General features: G+C 42.4%; 1 protein-coding gene across 1 annotated transcript in view; it reads right to left on the bottom strand.

Annotated features, from left to right (window-relative positions):
* The window catches only part of ATF2 (activating transcription factor 2), an 85,353-nt gene that overhangs the window by 30,160 nt on the left and 34,216 nt on the right, over positions 1-20,977 (bottom strand). Inside the window, exons 9-10 of the mRNA XM_044303583.1 lie at positions 6,207-6,356; positions 3,946-4,152 (exon numbers count right to left, since the gene is read on the bottom strand). Coding sequence (XP_044159518.1) covers positions 3,946-4,152; positions 6,207-6,356 — 357 coding nt within the window. The remainder of the gene's footprint in view (positions 1-3,945; positions 4,153-6,206; positions 6,357-20,977) is intronic.

Raw genomic sequence — 20,977 nt, 5'->3', positions numbered from 1 at the left:
TGGAGGTCATTTGGCACCAGGAGAGGTAAGATACAGTGTGGGCTCAGCATGCATGTGGAGCCCGCATTCTCTGAATTTAAAGGTTGACTAACCTCCATTTTCTTCTTTGCAGTCATGACTTTAGAAATACTGATTCCCTGTAGTGACATTAGGTGGAGGAAGGGAGGCCGTTATAAGCCTCTGTTCACACTTGCATCATGCTTTTGTGGAATACAATATCTCTTTATGAAGAGCGCATTACACAGTGTGAGGAGTCTTATGGGCTAGGCAATGCTCCTCTGGAATTCTGGGAAGAAGGGATGCAAATAAGATCTTAGCAAGGTCTGCGTATTATGCCACCAGATGTAGGGCAGCTATCCTATTAGTCAATTTTCGACCTCTAAAGAGGCCTTGAGACATGAGTCGGATATTAAATAAGCCAGCACCTCATCTGCAGACAGCTGTTTCAGGGTGATTGTCCCTCATCAGTGCAGAGTAGAGAGTACTGGCTTAACCGGGTGATAGGCCTGAAATACAATACCTCCTTATGGAGAGTGCCTTAAACGGCGTGATGAGTCTTATAGGCCAGGCAATGATCCTCTGGAATTCTGGGGAAAAGTGATGCAAATTAGCTGTAAACAAGCTCTGCCTCTAATGCCACCAGATGTAAGGCAGCTATCCTATAAACTGATCTGATCTGTTGTCCAATGGATCCATATGGTCAATTTTTGGGATTCCATTGTCCCTGATGGCAAGAAAAGCTCTGAAGGTTCAAAATACGGTAAAGGCCAGCTGAACCCCTACAGATCTGTTACATGGGGAGGTTGTGAGCTGTGACCCTCCATGAATCGGACTTGTTTTTTTTTTTTTAGCACATCCCATAGATGCTCAAATGTATCGCGATTAAGGGAATTGTCAAGCCAAGTCACCACCTTGAACTCTTTGTTACATTCTCCAAACCATTCCTGAACAATTTTTCAGTGTCGCAAGGAGAATTAGGCTACTTTCACACTAGCGTTAATATTTTCCGGTATTGAGATCCGTCATAGGGTCTCAATACCGGAAAAAAACGCTTCCGTTTTGTCTCTATTCATTGTCAATGGGGACAAAATGTAACTGAACAGAACGGAAAGCTCCAAAATACATTCCGTTCCATTCTCATACCAGAGAGCAAACCGAAACATGCTGCGGTTTGTTTTCCGTCTTGGGATGTGGAGCAAAACGGATCAGTCATGACCCACAATGCAAGTCAATGGGGACCGATCAGTTTTCTCTGAGACAATCTGATACAATAGAAAACGGATCTGTCCTCCATTGACTTACAGTGGAGTTCAAATCATAACGGATCTGTCTTGGCTATGTTAGAAGCGTTTTTGCTGAGCCCTGCCGGATCCAGCAAAAACGCTAGTGTGAAATTAGCCTTAGCCTGCTGAAAGAGACCACTTACTACAATGTTTAGGTAAGTGGTACCTCCCTCTGTCTAACCCCAAAGATGCCACATTTACTATTGGCAGTGAGATCTGATGGGTTAAATGACTAGGATACGAGTTACTGTAGCTCTGATGCCGATAACTGCCGGTGGGTGTCTGCTGTATTACACAGCCGACACCCGCTGCATAGGGAACTAGCTTAGTACGCGAGCCCGCTCCATACTACCGCTTGATGCATATGACGTTCAGCTACATAATATTCCAGTAAGGGATTAAGGTGACAAGACATCCATAGAGGTAGACTATACTTCTAGTTACAGTTTGTCTCTAGTCAGGTGGAACCGGTATGAATCAGAAAAGTACCTATCCCGAAAAGAGGAATTCCTCTGTTTGCTGGGAATCACAGGGTTAACACTTGTAGGGCTCTTAGGTAACCATATGGCTCTTACAAGATTTCCACATTGCGCTAGAATTTTTATTGGCAACAGCTTGTCTATTTTACTCCTTAAGGTTTCTACGACTTCAAAACCGCAAGATTTAAATTAAAAGTTCACGCTTCTCTAAAAAATGTACCAGCCCCCCAAGAAGATAGTGTGACCAGAGCTGAACTCCCTGGTTCTTCCCATCCAATGCTCACACAAAACAATTGTCCTCAGTCGGCACCATCGATGTATACAAATAAGCAGGGACTGATAAACTCCACTTTTAGACCTTGTACAAGGTCTCAGTTGAAATGGTCTCTGTACTTTTACAAAACTTTGCATAAATCAATAGTACGGTACTTTGTAATATATCTTAGGCTCCTTTCACACCTGCGTTCAGGTGTCCGCTCGTGAGCTCCGTTTGAAGGGGCTCACAAGCGGCCCTGAACGCAGCCGTCTGGCCCTAATGCATTCTCAGTGGAGGCGGATCCACTGAGAATGCATCCGTCTGCCAGCGCTCAGTGAGCGGACACCTGAACGCTGCAAGCAGCGTTCGGGTGTCCACCTGGCCGTGCGGAGGCGAGCGGATCCGTTCCGACTTACAATGTAAGTCAATGGGGACGGATCCGCTTGAAGATGACACCATATGGCTCAATCTTCAAGCGGATCCGTCCCCCATTGACTTTCAATGTAAAGTCGGAACGGATCCGCTCAGGCTACTTTCAGACTTAGAAATTTTTTCTAAGTTCTAATGCAGACGGATCCGTTCTGAACGGAGCCACCGTCTGCATTAATATGAGCGGATCCGTTCAGAACGGATCCGATCGAACGCAGGTGTGAAAGTAGCCTAACTCTCTCTCTCTGAAATTTGGGGTGAGGAGGAGGGAAGAAGTGCAGAGAGAAACAAGCAAGAGTCAGGCAGACATAATTCAGCAGATTCAGCAGCTAATAGTAAGTGTTATATCTTAGCCCAAGTGCTTTATTCACATCTATACTGCTCAGTTCTTCTTTATAATGTCCTATATTGCCTCCGCTGTCTCTGTGTGTAGTCTATGGGATCAGCTAGTCTACAGCCAACAACTCACAGACAACTGAGAATTAGAGATTCAGCATGCTCAACCGTCCCTCTTTTCAAATATCTACAGTCAGAAGAAAGTGAGGACTTAAGACCCCCTGTTTAGCGATCATGGCAGTTCCAGCAATCAAACATGTATCACCTATCCTGTGGATAGATGATAAATGTCATTTGTGGGAAAACCTCTTTAAAGAGTTCATTCAGAGGCATAAGTTACAAGCTCCTGGGTCCCAATGCAAAATATCTAACAGCACCCCCTGCCTTTTATGTTCCTTTTGAAAAAGTGGCTTTTGGGCCCCCAGTTTTGTAAAAATAAAAAAATGAAGAAAAAAAGATTGCGACAAACAAATGATTCTTTTTACTGTTTGTATCGCCAAGTAGCAAGTACACAATGAATTCCATGACGAATGATAAAAGTGTCAGCATTTTATACCATCCCTGTGAGGCATGTCTCTGTTTGCTTTAAGGACTGTAATATGTTCTTATAATGAATGGAATAAACAACGCAAACTTTAATTGCTTTAAAAAAAAAATAAAGTATTAAGAGCATTCATTACTGTATGTGTGTGCAGATTCTCTTCCTACACTGGCAGTACCACAAAATAAGTTGCAGTCGGTTATGGGTTGAATTAGCATAATGATCCCCTATCCCAAAAAATACGGTCTCCGAAAGACGGGCTGCAAATAAAGCACACGAGCGAAATGACAGCTGTCATTGGCCCGCCATCTAATTGTGAGATTCATCCTATAAGGCATTTTATTAAACTGCAAACCATTTATATCCTGTCAGCTTTACCAATAAAGCTTTCAGATTCAATGTATTAAACAGTCATTTTTCATTTTTTGCAGGAATTTTAAAAAGAATTCCACTTTACATATGGGAGGGAAAAACATAAAAGGCAGCTTCCTCTACTTTGAAATTATTACCCGTTTATGAGCCTGAAAACACATTACACTGGAATGAACATCCACGCAACGAACGGAAAAATGTACAACTTCACCCTTAATGCGGCAAAGTTTCTTTCCAGGTCATCCGTACCTGTAGCTGCACATTAAATGAACTCAGGTCCTCTGCCTTCTTTTCCAAGGATTGCACCCACACTTTCCTCTTCTGCCTGCACCTGGAAGCGGCAGCGCGGTTCCGTTCTAAAAACTTCCTCCTCTTTTCATCTGGGTCATCGCTTGCTGCTTTCCTCCGACGCCCCCCTGTGCTTTGAGGTTGTGGTGCGGGGGGAGCGGGAGATGCCTGTAACAAACGAGGACAAAGTAGTTTGGTGTCTGGCTGATTTTTTACAGACAACTTATCTCTCTGCATTGGATTAGAAAAAAAAAAGCGAAAAGCAAAAAAAGGAAAATGTGAACATTAAACACCGGAGAGAACAGCTGGTGAAGCAATCTCCCAGAACAGCCTTCTGTTCAGGAGATGTTGAGGAAGAGCACAGAGCAGGAGCGCAGGATTGCTCCTTCACTGCAGAAAGACAGCGTGTGCGATTACAAACATCATAAAGCCACAATAACATATAGCACGCACATTAATGTAGAATGTAAGTAATGCAAGCAATGCTCCCGAAACTGCACGCTTCAAAGGAAGGTGTGTCTCCAGACTGAAGTCAAAGAAAAAGAAACTCAGCAGCAATAGGATCTTAAAAGGGATATGTCAGCTGCATATGCTGCTGAGGAAATTACAGCTAAAGGTTTGTACAGCTGGCAACCAAAGGCACAATAAAATGTTGTACCGTTTGGCTACCAGAAGTGCCTTAAGTCAGTTCATGCTTCTGGTGCATCTATAAGGCCCAGCCTATCCCCACCCTTCAGGCCGGTGTTCGACAAATTGCTGTGCGTGCAAATGTCCCGAACGGCGGGAGAGGACTGTCCTGATGAATGCACCGGACTCAAACTATAAGTCTGTTGTATTCTATCTGTGCTTTTAGTAGCCAAACGGCACGATTTTCAGAAGATAGAATTCAAATTTCAGGACCGAGGACATCTACACTTTCCAATTTCTGAAACACACCAACCAAATTAATAGCTTTATAAGACGTTCCCACCCCAAAAGTGGAAGAAAAATGGCAATGCATCTTATAAAGTGAATCCTAATGAGCATTTCCATTATGGAAGAGCTCATTAATGTGTAGGAGGTGCAGTGAGTGTAGTGCTGCTAGCACTGGTTCCACTCACCGCTCCTTGGTCTCCCTCCAAACCCTGTACTGTGTCCTGACTGTCTATAGTGTCAGGAAGTAATAAACTAAGGCATGCACTATTACCTGATGGTGCGTCTTCAGGTCAAAGTGCAGCACAGGGCTTGGAAGAAGACCAGGGAGCGGTGAGTGCAGGAAGAGCCCACTAGATCAGCAGAGTGGCAGTGCCACCCTGAGCAGGAGAGGTAAGAAAAATTATGTATTTTAATGTCTGATCTGTGGTCTAATGAGGATTGGGGGTCTGATTTGAGGTTTGATCGGGGGTGTGATTGTGTCACGGTAGGTGAGGGAAGGGAAGCAAACCAAAACTAAAGCAACAAAACACAAGGCTAGGCCCCAAAGCTAAGAAACAGAGAAAAGTCACCACCTGACAATCCCTGAGTCTTTCCCTGACTGCTGACAACATGAGCAAATCCTAAAGGTGGAAGTGCTCATGCGCTGGATCCTAAACCTAGCTGAAACTGAAACAAACCCTCAGCTAGGGAGCTGGAGATAAGACAACCAGTTCCTAGCGCTTGGTGCAGGAACCAGCGTCTTCCTGAGGCCTAGCCAGAACACACAACAAAAGGGAAGGAATAGGACTTAACTTAAGACGGACAGGGAGCATGAGATCCACCAAAAACCAGCTGAGAATTCCAGAAACAAATATAAACCGCAAGGAGTATAGTGAGAGGTGGGTATAAATAGCACCACTAAATAGCTAATGAGAAGAACCTGTGGAGAGGTGGGATCCTGCCTAAAACCACAACAAAGAGAAACAGAACAATCTGTCACATAGACTCACGTGTAGTAAGTCAGATTTTCTAAGGCCTCTCACAGGGCAGGGCGTGACAGATTGGGGGGTTTGATCTGAGGTCTGATAAAGTTTGGGGGTGTGATTGGGGGGGTTATCTGAGGTCTGATAAAATTTGGGGGTTTGATCTAAGGTCTAGTAAAGATTGGGGGTCTGATCTGAGGTCTGATAAAGATTTGGGGTCTGAACTGAGGTCTTCTGAAGATTGGGGGGTCTGATAAAAAATATTTTTTCTGATTATCCTCCTCTAAAATCTATGTGCGTCTTATAATCAGGTGTGTCCCATAAAACTTAAAATACGGTACATACCGGTGTTTCAGTAGTTGATGTGGCAGGTTGCTGTAGTGACTGTGGATGAGCTTCCTCTGGCTGAGACTTTGCAGTTCCACTCGTCTGTCCATTGGTGGTTTCACCATTGGTTACCTGAGAATGCTGCTGGGTCAGGGCAGCTTTTAGTCTCTAAAAAGAAGGAGAAAAAATGCTGCTAATAACAACACTGTAAAAATCTAAAGGCTGAGGCCAGTAGGAGTTAAAACATTGATTACATAAATCAGATTATTGCTAATTAATCAAAATATCTTACAATTATTAGTGATGATTGCTTTGCCTATGATACTTAAAATAACTGGTTTCTGAAATCTGCCTCACTGGTCAGACCACTTAGAAGAGAACCATTTGAATATTTGTTACTAGGGCAACATTTGTGATGCCAGACCAGACCATAGGAAAATAAAAACTAAAATCAGCATTTTAGCACTGAGAAGAAAGTATGAATGATACTGTTTTACCCGGCTGTGTACGGTCCGTGAAAAACGGTCTGTGTGATGGCCCTGTTTCCTGGACCGTGGATCATGTGACTCAAACTCACAGCATCATGGTGATTTATGATGCTGTAAGTTCTTGCCCGACCACGGGTCTACTGTACTGTACTTACATAATGCAGTGATTTCAGGTTAGACAGACCACTGTCTATTCGAGCATGCGGCTATCACACAGACCGTTTTTCTCAGCCCGTACACAGCCATCTGAAACAGTATCAGTCATGCTCTAAGATTTTTCTTCTCAGTGCTAAAATGCTGATTTTAGTTTTTATTTTCCTATGGTCTGGTCTGGCATCACAAATGTTGCGCTAGTAACAATTATTCGAATAGTACCAGATGCAGTGGACTGAAGAGATGTCCAGTATGTGCATGCACTATCCTTGCCATCAAATCTAATGGAACGGTTGATAAAGGCTCTAATAGAAGGAACCAACGCTTGTATGAACTCAAGCTTAGGCAGCTTTTACTGGAAAATCTGATTAATAAGGCAGGAAAAGATAGGTGTGCTCTAAATTCTGCAAAAGTCTTTTTTGCTCTTTAGTCTCAATTCTGCCTTAAAAGAAATGTCACAGCTGAAAAATGCCTTACCTATACGAGGACTGGCTGGTGATTAGCTGATCCGGCAGATGACACCTACAGCAGTCAACTGATCTGGTAACCGAAACCTACCATGATCAGCTGATCTGACAGTAGAAGCCTACTGCTATCGGCTGATCCAGCAACTAAAACCTATCAGGATCAGCTGATCTGGAACCCGAAAACCCACTAAGAGCAGCTGATCTTGCGGCATAAACCTACTGCGATCAGCTAATCCAGGCATGCTCAACCTTCGGACCTCCAGCTGTTGCAAAACTACAACTCCCAGCATGCCCGAACAGCCTACAGCTATCAGCCTACAGCAGGGCATTGTGGGAGTTGTAGTTTTACAACAGCTGGAGGGCAGCAGGTTGAGAATGCCTGAGCTTATCTGACAGCGTAAACCTACTGCGATCAGCTAATCTGACAGTGGAAGCCTACTGTTATGAGCTGATCTAGTAACTAAAACCTACCATCATCAGCTGATCCAGAAGCCAAAACCTACTATGATCACCTGGAAGTCCAAACCTACTGCGATCAGTTGATGCAGCAGCTAAAACCTACCGCAATCAGCTTATCTGGCAGCTGAAACCTACCATGATCAGATGATCCAGAAGCCAAAGCCTACCACGGGTTTACCCTAATCGGAAAACGCCATCAAGTTTAAGACAGACTGGTTGCTAGGGACATACTACTGTGTATCTGTAGTAACCAGTCTGTCTCAAATGAATCAACTGTTTGGGGACTTATCAGGCCTCATAAATCAAAATGTCCATACAGAAGAACCAGATTTGTTGCCCATAGAAACCATTAAGGGTTTAGCTGTTATTTCTCAAACCGCTCTGGGAAAAAAAAAATTGAAAAATAGCTGCTTTTGGCAACAGGACACTGTAGGTAGGCACTTTTTCCAAAAACTAACAGGGTGGAGATGCCAGTTTATGTTTTAGGAAAGAAAGATGAAACTTACAAACACTTTACAATGGACCAGCAGACTGAAGAGTCTAAGACCCCTTTGGTTAATAGTACTACAATTGTATAGCAGTAGAATTTGCATAAATGGCATTTCAAAGTAGACTTCAACCTAAATGTCACCAGCTGAAGCCAGCTATAAAGCCCCAGTGTCCTTGCTATCAAGTCCCAATTACAGTTGTTACGAGGCGGCACTAAATTTTACTATTCAATTAGAGTCTGCAAGCACATGAAAACATTAAAAAGCGAACCACGAAAAGTTTACTTAGGGGAAATACATGATCAGAAAATCCTATTGTTTGAATCAAGTTTTTTCTGATAAAGGTATTTTTAAAAATGTTGGAGCATATGTTTTATCTATAAAAGAAAAAGAAAATAAATCTTCCCAGGAGTTATCTCATTATTATAACAGGCAGGATTACAATGAAACAATACCTACATAAATATACTATAGGGTCCACCACTGACAATGTCACAGCTTATCTACTTCTCCTCCCTGCACAGGTCACAGTGCATGCTCACAAGACTTTACCATAGAAGACCATGAGTCACCTCCAAACTTCAGTTTGCTATGTCCAAGTGCTCAGAGATGATGCTCAGGAAAGATGGCTGCCCATTGTTATAAAGCAGATGTGCATCCGCTCTGCCACTAGAACAGATTTGATTTAAAGGGGTTATTCAATTTCTCAAACAGCCCCCCCATCTGCCGGGCCCGTTACAGGTAATATACTCACTCCGTTCCCGGTACCAAGGGATCATGCAAAGCTGTAGTCAGGGACAGGCCAAGGTAAGGGCAGGCAGAGATTATGCAATCTGATAAACAGTCCGAGGTCAGGGCAGGCATCTCAGGGTCAGTATAGACATCAGGCAGTGAATAGTTAAATCTGGAATTCATCTTTTAAATGGCCGTTAAGTCCATTCTATGAGTTGTACATAGTTTAGAACATAATGTAGGTCATCTTCTTTCATCAGAAGCAGTGGTAGCAACAACACATTGAAATATGCTAAAAATCTGATCTACCTTGCCTAGTCTAGATGCTGATAGCAACAACGCCACACAAAAGTTATCATGGGTTTAATCTTGGTTTAGGGTTAGCGTGTTTTTTTTTTTACCTGTTACAGATTTGTCACTTGAACAGATTTGGGGCTACTCCTAAGTGTGTTATCTAAGTGGGCCTTCTGGTCTTCACCTTTTAATCCCTGTGTAGGGGAACTAGCAGGCCGCTACCTCTGCTGATCCACAGGGACCAAGAGACACCGGTATGGAGCACTGAGGGATCAGGAAAAAACCATCGTCATAAACAGGCTGAGGTCAAGGCAGGCAGAGTTCATGAAATCTAATTAATGGTTTGAGGTCAGGGCAGGAAGCTAAGGGTTTAGAACCGAAATCAGACAGAGGTCAGGCAGCGTGTTTGTTGGTAAATGGCAGATGAATGTAGAAATAGCACACGTTTGCAGGACGTTAGCAAACTAGAACCTACTGCTCAGGCACCTTCCCACAGCGGAGGTGCTTTAAGTACCCCAGAGTGACCAGCCATCACCTGGAGAAGATCAAGGTGAACGCTTTATAGGCAGAAAGAGAAAGTGCAAGAAGCAGGAGGGAGGTGATAATCACTGCCCCGGCAGCCAGATCCAATGGGAATCAGAAGAGCAAAGCAATGGGACTGAACCTCAGGAGAATCAGGAAACCGGTGAATACAGCAGCAGCCGTGCAGGAGCCGAGTGGCGACTCTCATGTGCTATTGCTATAACACTACCCAGATATTGTGGTCAAGTGAAGACACATCTTAGTTTATGTGTCTATAGATGCTTTGGCTTGGTTCAGATTTATAGCAGATGCTCTGGCTGGAGCCTCCATCACAAGTTTTAGGGGAAAAAAAGAATAAAAAACTGTTGACTGCAGCAGTATTTTGACCAGCAGAATGCCAGAATCCATAGAGAAAACCCAACAATCATAGTCAATGAGATGCTTCGGGAGGCATTGACATCTCTGATCATACCGCCATTCAGTTGTAGACATAAAAGAAAAGTATGTCAATGCTTTCAGGCCATAAGAATGCCCAAAAAAAACACTCTTGGCATATGTGTGTAACATTATAGGCTGTGTATAGGTTAGCCATATATCCAAACATACTTACCAAACATGGTTTGAACACAGCCGTAGTAATTCAAGAACAACCCATGCTATGGATAAATGGTGTTCAGTTAACATTCACGTAAGGCAGTGAACCCGTTGTTGAATCATATGTTGTAGAAGGACTGCAGGGTGAAGCTGTAACCTCATGCAAGGAAACAGCAGCCATGATTTTTCATCATCTCCTCATGTGCCCGGATCACCCAGCATATACCGTATGGTGCTGCAGACATGAGCTATATGTCACAGTCTCGCACAGTTTAAGAGAGCTGATTAGGTGTGACTTAGCACTGTAGGGCAAAAGGGAGAATAGTAGGTTCTCCCATAAGATTTGTTAAATTAAATAAATGTACACAATGAGATTTGCTTAATCTTTAAACCCCTCCAGTGCAATATTTTGCCGGCCCTACTGGGAACAGTTGAGGGTTAATGGGGCTTACAAAACTCTGCTTACAGTATAATACAAGCTTTAAAGGAGGTGTTTTTTATTTATTTTTTTCAAGTTTATTCGCTCAACAGACTTGGAGAAAAATCATATTGATAAAAGTGCACAGTGGTATAATATTACATACATGGAAATTTTCAGATTATGCACTGTGGCAAGATGGCCCTGGATCACGGGGAAAAACTGCATAACGGCAGTCCTGTATCCATACCCATATCCATACCCACTATGCTAAAGAGATGGCATCAAACATAAACATTAGGGTACGGACACATTGCGGCAAGCATATGCAGCTGAAACCCTGCCCACCCATTGTAGTTGGTTTTTTGGCCACTTGCAGTTGCCACAATATGCGCCTATATTGCGTTTTACTCATTTTGGGCTAAAATGTTCAGCCGTTTCTGAGATACAGGGTTAAAAAAAGCAGTCTGCAGGTTGTCAGCTGTTCTCTGACCTCATACACACTTATTATAAAATCATAAGAATATAAGAATATGGCTTAAATAAGTGTTTATGAGGTCAGGAGATTAGAGATAAGAGCTACACAAGAGTCGTCAAATGACGGGATTCAAAGAAAACAGACTGTGACAGCTTGCAAACAGACTGATTTTTAACCCTGTATCTCAGAGATAGCTGAAAATTTTTAATAAAGACCTACTGAAAAAATAATTTTTAGCCCAAAATGAGTAAGATGCAATCATGAAAAAAAATGTCTCAAAAGGTGTACATAGCCTTTAATGCACCTGAAAAAAGCCAGGCTATTTATTCCTGATGCCTCACAAGAGGTAAGTGACTCCAGGTGTATGGTGGTTATCCCCCTTCATGGCAGTAAAGATACACAGTCAGCTGTTCCAAGCATTCTGTTCACATCTGATGGCGTCCATTGTTTTTAACGGGAGAAATAGTGCTGCATTTATCAGTGAAACCCATTCTACGTCAATGCAGTGCTCCAGATGGCGATCAAAATGGTCACCAATGCGACTTAGAATTAGCAACTGGCGACAAGACTTTTTATTCTTGTCATCTGTGACTAGACCCGCCGCTGTGCTGCAGTTGAATACTGCGGCAGGGCACAGGAATCAATAGTTCCCTGCCCTGCTGACGATCACCTTCATACGACTCAGGCCTAAGCGGTAGTAAATCCTGGCGCAAGCGGATCTGATGACGTCATCGCACGCGCCTTTACCGGGACGCAGCGCAGTGACGTTTGTGTGTATGTCCAGGACACAGGCATTCGTTTTTGGCTTTTTTTCAGTGCCCAGAGGGGCACTGTGGGGGACATTGTTATTAGGGGGCACTGTGGGGGACATCTGGCAACATTTCTGGGGGCACTCTGGGAATTTTTTTTATACTGGGGCACTATAGGGGGCATTACTAAGGATTTTTTTAATATGAGGGCAGTGGGCACTATATGGGGCATTACTGGAGGCATTTTAATACTGGGGCACTATAGCAGGATTTTTTTGTACAGGGGCATTATTACTGGGGGCACTATAATGGCATTTTTAACATAGGGGATATGCCTGCTGGAGGCACTGTAGGGGCATTTATATTACATATTAGGGGGCATTATTTTTGGGGACACTATACAGGCATTATTACTGGGACCACAATGTAGGGTCTTGTTATTACTGGGGGCATTTTAGCCCACACTATTATTACTGGGGGCATTATAATTGCTGAAGATACTATAGGGACATTATTTCTACTGGGGTCACTAGTATTTCAGCAGTATAGTATTTGGGGGCATTGAGGAGCACAGTATTGGGAGTGGCAGCAGGATGACATTGTTGGGACACCAGGCTAGGGAGTTGGGGACACCAGGTGGGGAGTTTTAGTTGAAAAGGTGGGGAGGTTGATGGAAACATTTAGAAATCTAACATGTCTTTAAAATAAACTCTGCAGAGACAAGACGTGGCTGAAAGAATTTATCAGTCTGGGTCAAACGGAGGAGATGAGGAAAGAGAATGTCTAGATGACAGGAGATGTCACTGGATGTAAGAGGTATGCGGTGCTGTATTCTCCTATAGGTTTCTTAGTGCTGGCACTACTGTGACCTATGTCTCACCTCCTCCTTCTCCAAGTCTTTCATTATTATAATTATATGGATTAAAAAAATTTCAGTTTAGGAGCCAATTTTACCTAGGTTTTCTTTTTAGTCTGGAGCACTGCAATAGGGTCCATTGGACACCGCCTGTTGTGTAAAGGATCCAGCACAGCGCTGTGGTTTCCATTTATAATGACGAAGATGTGAATATAGTATTAGGTGTACAGACACGCTTTGACTACTAAGTCACAGACAGTACTGCCCTTTTACACCAGGTATGTTTGCATATTGCAAATCCAACAAATATTTTCATAGAAGATCTGGGGCTATGAATTCTGCTGCGGGATGTGCTGCAGATCTGAACGAGGATCAGCCCCCATCATCATTCCAATTTACTGTATCTATGAAATGATGCAGGCTGGCACGTCCATTGGGGATGGGCTGCTTGTTTGGTTGTATCTTAATTTCTATACATGAATGGAAAGAATTGCTCTTTCAATGCATGTACGGTGGAAATAGGTTATTGAAAATACACCATGCATATAAAATGCTTTTTTCATTAGCGCTTATACATGGAGAATATTCCTACGTATCCTTGAAAACAAACCCCTCAAACATCTGTCAAAATTTGGTAAGGATAGGTCGCTCCATCATCAGCTTACAGAACCCAGGTAATATTCTCCAGGAAGAACTGAAGAAAAAGTCAGATCCATATTTCATATCTGCCACAAAAGCTCATCAGGGTAATAACCCTCCTCCTCCTGGGTGTTATCCGACCATCTGCTGCTCTATTACTTATCTTTATTTTGCAACTAATTAACAGCATAATCTTCTAAATTCAGCAAGTTAATTATCATTATTGTGGTCTTTGCAGCATCATCAGTCCTCATGAAGTCTTGTCTCTCCTCCCCCAGAGGACACGGGAAAATGAAGTAGGTTGGGAGCTGGTCTGTGTGGAGGGGGGTTCATTAGGTGTTTGCTGATGAGCCTGGCATGTGGAGAGGCAGGTCAGGAGAATTCTGCTGAACACAAGCTTCCATGCCGGGCTCAACCAAGGTAATCTAGCTTTCTGAAGAGTTGCCAAGATGCCCTCTGTCAGCTCTCAGTAGAAGCCTCCTGCAGGAAACCTACTGGCATCACACTGTGTGGAAAGATAACTCACAGTTTGTCACAGACGTCTTTACATGGTGGATCCCACCGGGCAGAACTTCATTTCATGTTCTATTGATTGTTCTTCCCTCCCTTCCAGCTCTTTCGGTTAAGTAGAGCACTCCAATATAAAATGCTGAGATGTGCACCTACCGTCACTAACTGGTAAATGACACGCATGACGCCAGGAACTGTCTCAATGTTTTCTCCCTGTGCTGATGGAAAAACCTATAGGTGGAGGCGGATGCTGAAGACTTGGATTTAGATTGATGCTCACCATAACGTCTACAATACCTAAGAGCTAACAGGGTTAACAGAGAGAAGCCTCAAAGGACCGGTACCAATTTTAATCAGACCTAGAAGAAGAATATCTTGCAATAAACAGCAAAACTGATGTTTCCCTGACACAATCCTGAACCATTACACTGGTATAAAGGGAGACGGAAATAGTGATTTTGCTTCCTAATTATGTCTACAGCCTATAAAGAGATTAACCGTATTTTGTCCTTAAAAGGGAACCTGTCACATTAAACATTTAGTTTGATATGCGGGAGCTAGGTTACAGAGCAGGAGGAGCTGAGAAGATATATGGGGGTAAAATTCAGAATAACTTGTAGCCATTTGTTTTAAATTCCTGTCAATAAGAAAAGAAAGAGTCAAGATTAAAATGAAAAAATTGTAAGTTATACAGAATTGTCTTTGAATCCAGAGGAAAAAAAAGCAGACTAGTTTGAGTGCTGCATTTATAAAAGCAGGCAAATAACGCGAGTTTGTTAGCGTTCGCGTGTTTGAGTTCAAGTGCGTGTTTGTATTAAGTGTGTGACTTTAGATTACGTCACTTGAGATTTAGGGACTTTAGGAGGGGACTACAGTAAATTAGATTCTTATCACTGCACTATTTTGCATTTTTCTCTTTTCTTGCGTAATCCCCACTTAGTATGTGTTCCATTATTGACAGCGCAGTCCAGTGCACATCTTGTCTAATGTATGCAGTCCTGGAACAGCCGTTTGAGGGTGCATATCTTTGTTCAAAATGTGAGCAAATTGACAGTTTGGAATCGCACATCGAGTATCTAAAAGGGCGAATTTCAACACTGAGAAGCGTTGACAATTTGGAAAAGAGTTTGCTGCTCACTGAGCAAGCACTCTCTGGGGTAGATGTGGGGGAGGGTGGTAGCGAGAAGGCTCAGGAAAGTGAGGTAGCTAGCTAGGTAACAGTTAGAAAACGGGGTAGAGGGAAGAGTGCCAGGGAGGCTAGCCCGGATCTGACACACCCCAACAAGTTTGCACGTTTGGCAGATGAGGAGGATGTCAGTACAGAGAGATCACTGCTGCAGCCAGACACTTCCTCTGACAGTCAGGGAAATGTAAACTCTAGTAAGCAGGGAACCAGGTGAGCAGGGCAGGCCAGACAGGTGCTGGTAGTGGGAGACTCATGGTGTCAATTATTAGGGGTACAGATAGGGAAATCTGTCACAAAGGCTGGAATCGTTGAATGGTGTGTTGTCTTCCTGGAGCTCGAGTTGAACACATCGCAGAACGGGTTGACAAGTTACTGGGAGGGGCTGGAGAAGATCCAGCAGTCATGGTTCATATCGGAACCAATGACAAAGTTAGAGGTAGGTGGAGCGTCCTTAAAAATGATTTTAGGGATTTAGGTCAAAAGCTTAGGGCAAGGACCTCAAAGGTAGTATTTTACAAAATACTGCCTGTACCACGAGCCACACAAGAAAGGCAGCAGGAGATTAGGGAGGTTAACAAGTGGCTCAAGAACTGGTGTAGGAAGGAGGGGTTTGGGTTTCTGTAGAATTGGGCCGACTTCTCTCTTGGCTACAGGCTCTATCGTAGGGATGGGCTGCAGCTCAATGGGTAAGGGGCAGCTGTGTTGGGAGAGAAAATAGCTAGAAGGTTGGAGGAGTGTTTAAACTAGCGACTGGGGGAGGGTAAATATGTTATAGGATGGGAAGATAGTGCAGATAGCGACTGGGGCAAGGTAATGGGACTGGTGGAGAAATGGATAGAGGGACTAGAACAGTTCAGAAGGAAAGGTGTAGGGTACAAAATATACATAAACATCTTAAATGTATGTATACTAAAGCCAGAAGCCTGACTTATAAAACTGGGGAACTGGAATTAGTGATGTGTGAGGAGGACTATGACATAGTGGGAATAACTGAGACATGGCTGGATGATAGCTATGACTGGGCGGTTAATGTACAGGGCTACAGTCTGGTTAGAAAGGATCGTCAAAACCGGAGAGGGGGAGGGGTCTGCCTTCATGTAAAGTCCTGTCTAAAGCCCACACTCCGGCAAGATATAAGTTAGGGAAAACATGTGGAAAACAGGTTATTGACAAAAAACCAAAGACAATTACCTTTCCCAACAGGACCCAACTAGAGGGACAGCCATACTAGATTTAGTATTAACCAATAAACCTAACAGAACAACAGATGTGCAGGTCGGGGGACACCTGCTAAATAGTGACTATAAAGTAATAACCTTCCAATTATCATTCAAAAGAGTGTTTCGTCAGGGAGGAACAAAAATACCAAACTTCAAAAAAGCTAAACTTAGCCAACTAAGAGAGGCCATAGGCCTAACTGATACAAAGTTCTCAAAAATAAAAATACAGCCACAAAATTGGATATTTTTAAAAGCACCCTAAAATCTAATTGTGAGAGGTACATACCTTATGGGGATAAAAGGTTAAGGAACAAGAAAAAACAATGTGGATAAATAGAACTGTAAAGAAAGCAATAAATGACAAAAAGAAAGCATTTAAATCACTAAAACAGGAGGGTAGCGAGGAAGCACTAAAAAACTATAAGGAAAAAAATTGAATATGTAAAAAACTTATAAAAGCAGCCAAACTAGAGACCAAGAGATTAATTGGCAAAGAGAGCAAAACTAACCCTAAAATGTTTTTCAATTATATAAATGGTAAAAAGTATAAATCTGAAGGTGTCGGCCCTCTACAGAGTAATGAGGGAGGAGTTGCAGAGAGCAATGAGGAGAAAGCAAAGCTATAAAATATTTTTTTCTCCACTGTATTGACTGAAGAAAATAAACTGTCAGATGAAATGCAGAATGTAAAAGTTGATTCCCCATTAAATGTGTTCCACAGTATTGCTGCATAGCAAATGTGGTGCCAATATTCAAAAAGGGTCCAAAAACAGAACCCGGAAACTATAGGCCGGTAAGTTTAACATCTGTCGTAGGTAAACTGTTTGAAGGTTTTCTAAGAGATGCTATCTTGGAGTACCTCAATGAAAATAAGCAAAAAACGCCATATCAGCATGGCTTTATGAGGGATCGGTCATGTCAGACTAATTTAATCAGTTTCTACGAGGAGGTAAGTTCTAGACTTGACAGCGGCGAATCAATGCATGTCGAATATCTGGACTTCTCCAAAGCATTTGACACTGTACCGCATAAAAGGTTAGTATATAAAATGAGAATGCTTAGACTGGAAGGAAATGTCTATACACTACGTGCAGAATTATTAGGCAAATGAGTATTTTGACCACATCATCCTCTTTTTGCATGTTGTCTTACTCCAAGCTGTATAGGCTCGAAAGCCTACTACCAATTAAGCATATTAGGTGATGTGCATCTCTGTAATGAGAAGGGGTGTGGTCTAATGACATCAACACCCTATATCAGGTGTGCATAATTATTAGGCAACTTCCTTTCCTTTGGCAAAATGGGTGAAAAGAAGGACTTGACAGGCTCAGAAAAGTCAAAAATAGTGAGATATCTTGCAGAGGGATGCAGCACTCTTAAAATTGCAAAGCTTCTGAAGCGTGATCATCGAACAATCAAGCGTTTCATTCAAAATAGTCAACAGGGTCGCAAGAAGCGTGTGGAAAAACCAAGGCGCAAAATAACTGCCCATGAACTGAGAAAAGTCAAGCGTGCAGCTGCCAAGATGCCACTTGCCACCAGTTTGGCCATATTTCAGAGCTGCAACATCACTGGAGTGCCCAAAAGCACAAGGTGTGCAATACTCAGAGTCATGGCCAAGGTAAGAAAGGCTGAAAGACGACCACCACTGAACAAGACACACAAGCTGAAACGTCAAGACTGGGCCAAAAAATATCTCAAGACTGATTTTTCTAAGGTTTTATGGACTGATGAAATGAGAGTGAGTCTTGATGGGCCAGATGCATGGGCCAGATGGCTGGATTGGTAAAGGGCAGAGAGCTCCAGTCCGACTCAGACGCCAGCAAGGTGGAGGTGGAGTACTGGTTTGGGCTGGTATCATCAAAGATGAGCTTGTGGGGCCTTTTTGGGTTGAGGATGGAGTCAAGCTCAACTCAGTCCTACTGCCAGTTTCTGGAAGACACCTTCTTCAAGCAGTGGTACAGGAAGAAGTCTGCAAGGTAAGAAAAACATGATTTTCATGCAGGACAATGCTCCATCACACGCGTCCAAGTACTCCACAACGTGGCTGGCAAGAAAGGGTATAAAAGAAGAAAATCTAATGACATGGCCTCCTTGTTCACCTGATCTGAACCCCATTGAGAACCTGTGGTCCATCATCAAATGTGAGATTTACAAGGAGGGAAAACAGTACACCTCTCTGAACAGTGTCTGGGAGACTGTGGTTGCTGCTGCACGCAATGTTGATGGTGAACAGATCAAAACACTGACAGAATCCATGGATGGCAGGCTTTTGAGTGTCCTTGCAAAGAAAAGTGGCTATATTGGTCACTGATTTGTTTTTGTTTTGTTTTTGAATGTCAGAAATGTATATTTGTGAATGTTGAGATGTTATATTGGTTTCACTGGTAAAAATAAATAATTGAAATGGGTATATATTTGTTTTTTGTTAAGTTGCCTAATAATTATGTACAGTAATAGTCACCTGCACACACAGATATCCCCCTAAAATAGCTAAAACTAAAAACAAACTAAAAACTACTTCCAAAAATATTCAGCTTTGATATTAATGAGTTGTTTGGGTTCATTGAGAACATGGTTGTTGTTCAATAATAAAATTAATCCTCAAAAATACAACTTGCCTAATAATTCTGCACTCCCTGTATGTGGGTAAGTAACTGGCTCAGTGATAGAAAACAGAGGGTTATTAACGGTACACACTCAGACTGGGTCACTGTCACCAGTGGAGTACCTCAGGGGTCAGTATTTGGCCCTATTCTCTTCAATATATTTATTAATGATCTTGTAGAAGGCTTGCACAGAAAAATGTACATTTTTGCAGATGACACTAAACTGTGTAAAGTAATTGACACGGAAGAGGACAGTATACTAATACAGAGGGATCTGGATAGATTAGAGGCTTGGGCAGATAGGTGGCAGATGAGGTTTAACACTGACAAATGTAAGGTTATGCACATGGGAAGGAATAATGTAAGTCGCCCGTACATACTAAATGGTAAAACACTGGGTAACACTGACATGGAAAAGGACCTAGGAATATTAGTGAACAGCAAACTAAGCAGTATAAACCAGTGTCAGGCATCTGCTGCCAAGGCCAATAAGATAAAGGGTTGCATCAAAAGGGGCATAGATGCCCGTGATGAGAACATAGTCCTACCATTTTAGAAATCACTAGTCAGACCACACATGGAGTACTGTGTACAGTTCTGGGCTCCTGTGAGCAAGGCAGACATAGCAGAGCTGGAGAGGGTTCAGAGGAGGGCAACTAAAGTAATAACTGGAATGGGGGGACAGCAGTACCCTGAAAGATTATCAACAGTAGGGTTATTCACTTTAGAAAAAAGACGACTGAGGGGAGATCTAATAACTATGTATAAATATATCAGCGGTCAGTACAGAGATCTCTCCCATCATCTATTTATCCCCAGGACGGTGACTGTGACGAGGGGACATCCTCTGCGTCTGGAGGAAAGAAGGTTTGTACACAAACATAGAAGAGGATTCTTTACGGTAAGAGCAGTGAGACTATGGAACTCTCTGCGTGAGGAGGTAGTGATGGCGAGTTCACTAAAAGAGTTCAAGAGGGGCCTGGATGTATTTCTGGAGTGTATAGGTTCTGTTTCTCCCCAAAAAAATTAAAAGTTTCAAGTAAAAAAACAAACAAAAAAACATCATTTTCCTCAAAGTAAAAAAAATTGGTAAAAAATAGGAAAAAAAAGAAAAGTAGACATTAGGTATCGCCGTGTCCGTATCGACTCTACAAAAATATCACATGACCTAACCCCTCAGATGAACACCGTAAAAAAATAATATAAAAAAATAAATGGTGTAAAGAAAGCAATTTTTTGTCACCTTACATCACATCACAAAAAGTGTAATAGCAAACGATCAAAAATTCATATGCACCCCAAAATAGTGCCAATAAAACAGTCATCTCATTCCGAAAAAAATTAGCCCCTACACAAGATAGTCGCCCAAAAAATACATAAAACTATGGCTTTCAGAATGTGGAGACACTAAAGAATAATTAAAAAAAAAATTTTTTATGCTTTGTTATTTAAAACGGAAACAAACAACCAAAAAGAGTTGTCATATTTGGTATTGTCGTGTCCGTGACAACCTGCTCTATAAAAATACCACATGATCTAAACCTGTTAGATGAATGTTGTAAATAACAAAAAATAAAAACGGTACCAAAACAGCTATTTCTTGTTGTGTAAATGTAAATAGAGCAACCAAAAATGTACCCTAAAATAGTACCAATAAAACTGCCACCCTATCCTGTAGTTTCTAAAATGTGGTCACTTTTTGGAGTTTCTACTCCAAAAACCACATGGCATTCCTTTCCTTCTGCGCCCTACCGTGCGCCTGTACAGCAGTTTACGACCACATATGGGGTGTTTCTGTAAACTACAGATTCAGGGCCATAAATATTGAGTTTTGTTTGGCTGTTTAACCCTTGCTTTATAAAACTGGAAACAATTTATTAAAATGGAAAATCTGCCAAAAAAGTGAAATTCTGAAATGTCATCTCTA

Source organism: Bufo gargarizans, chromosome 8 (genome assembly GCF_014858855.1).
Source record: "Bufo gargarizans isolate SCDJY-AF-19 chromosome 8, ASM1485885v1, whole genome shotgun sequence".
In the NCBI taxonomy this organism is placed as follows: Eukaryota; Metazoa; Chordata; class Amphibia; order Anura; family Bufonidae; genus Bufo; species Bufo gargarizans.
The sequence above is the reverse complement of the archived record's forward strand: the minus strand, read 5'-3'. Positions and strand labels throughout refer to the sequence as shown.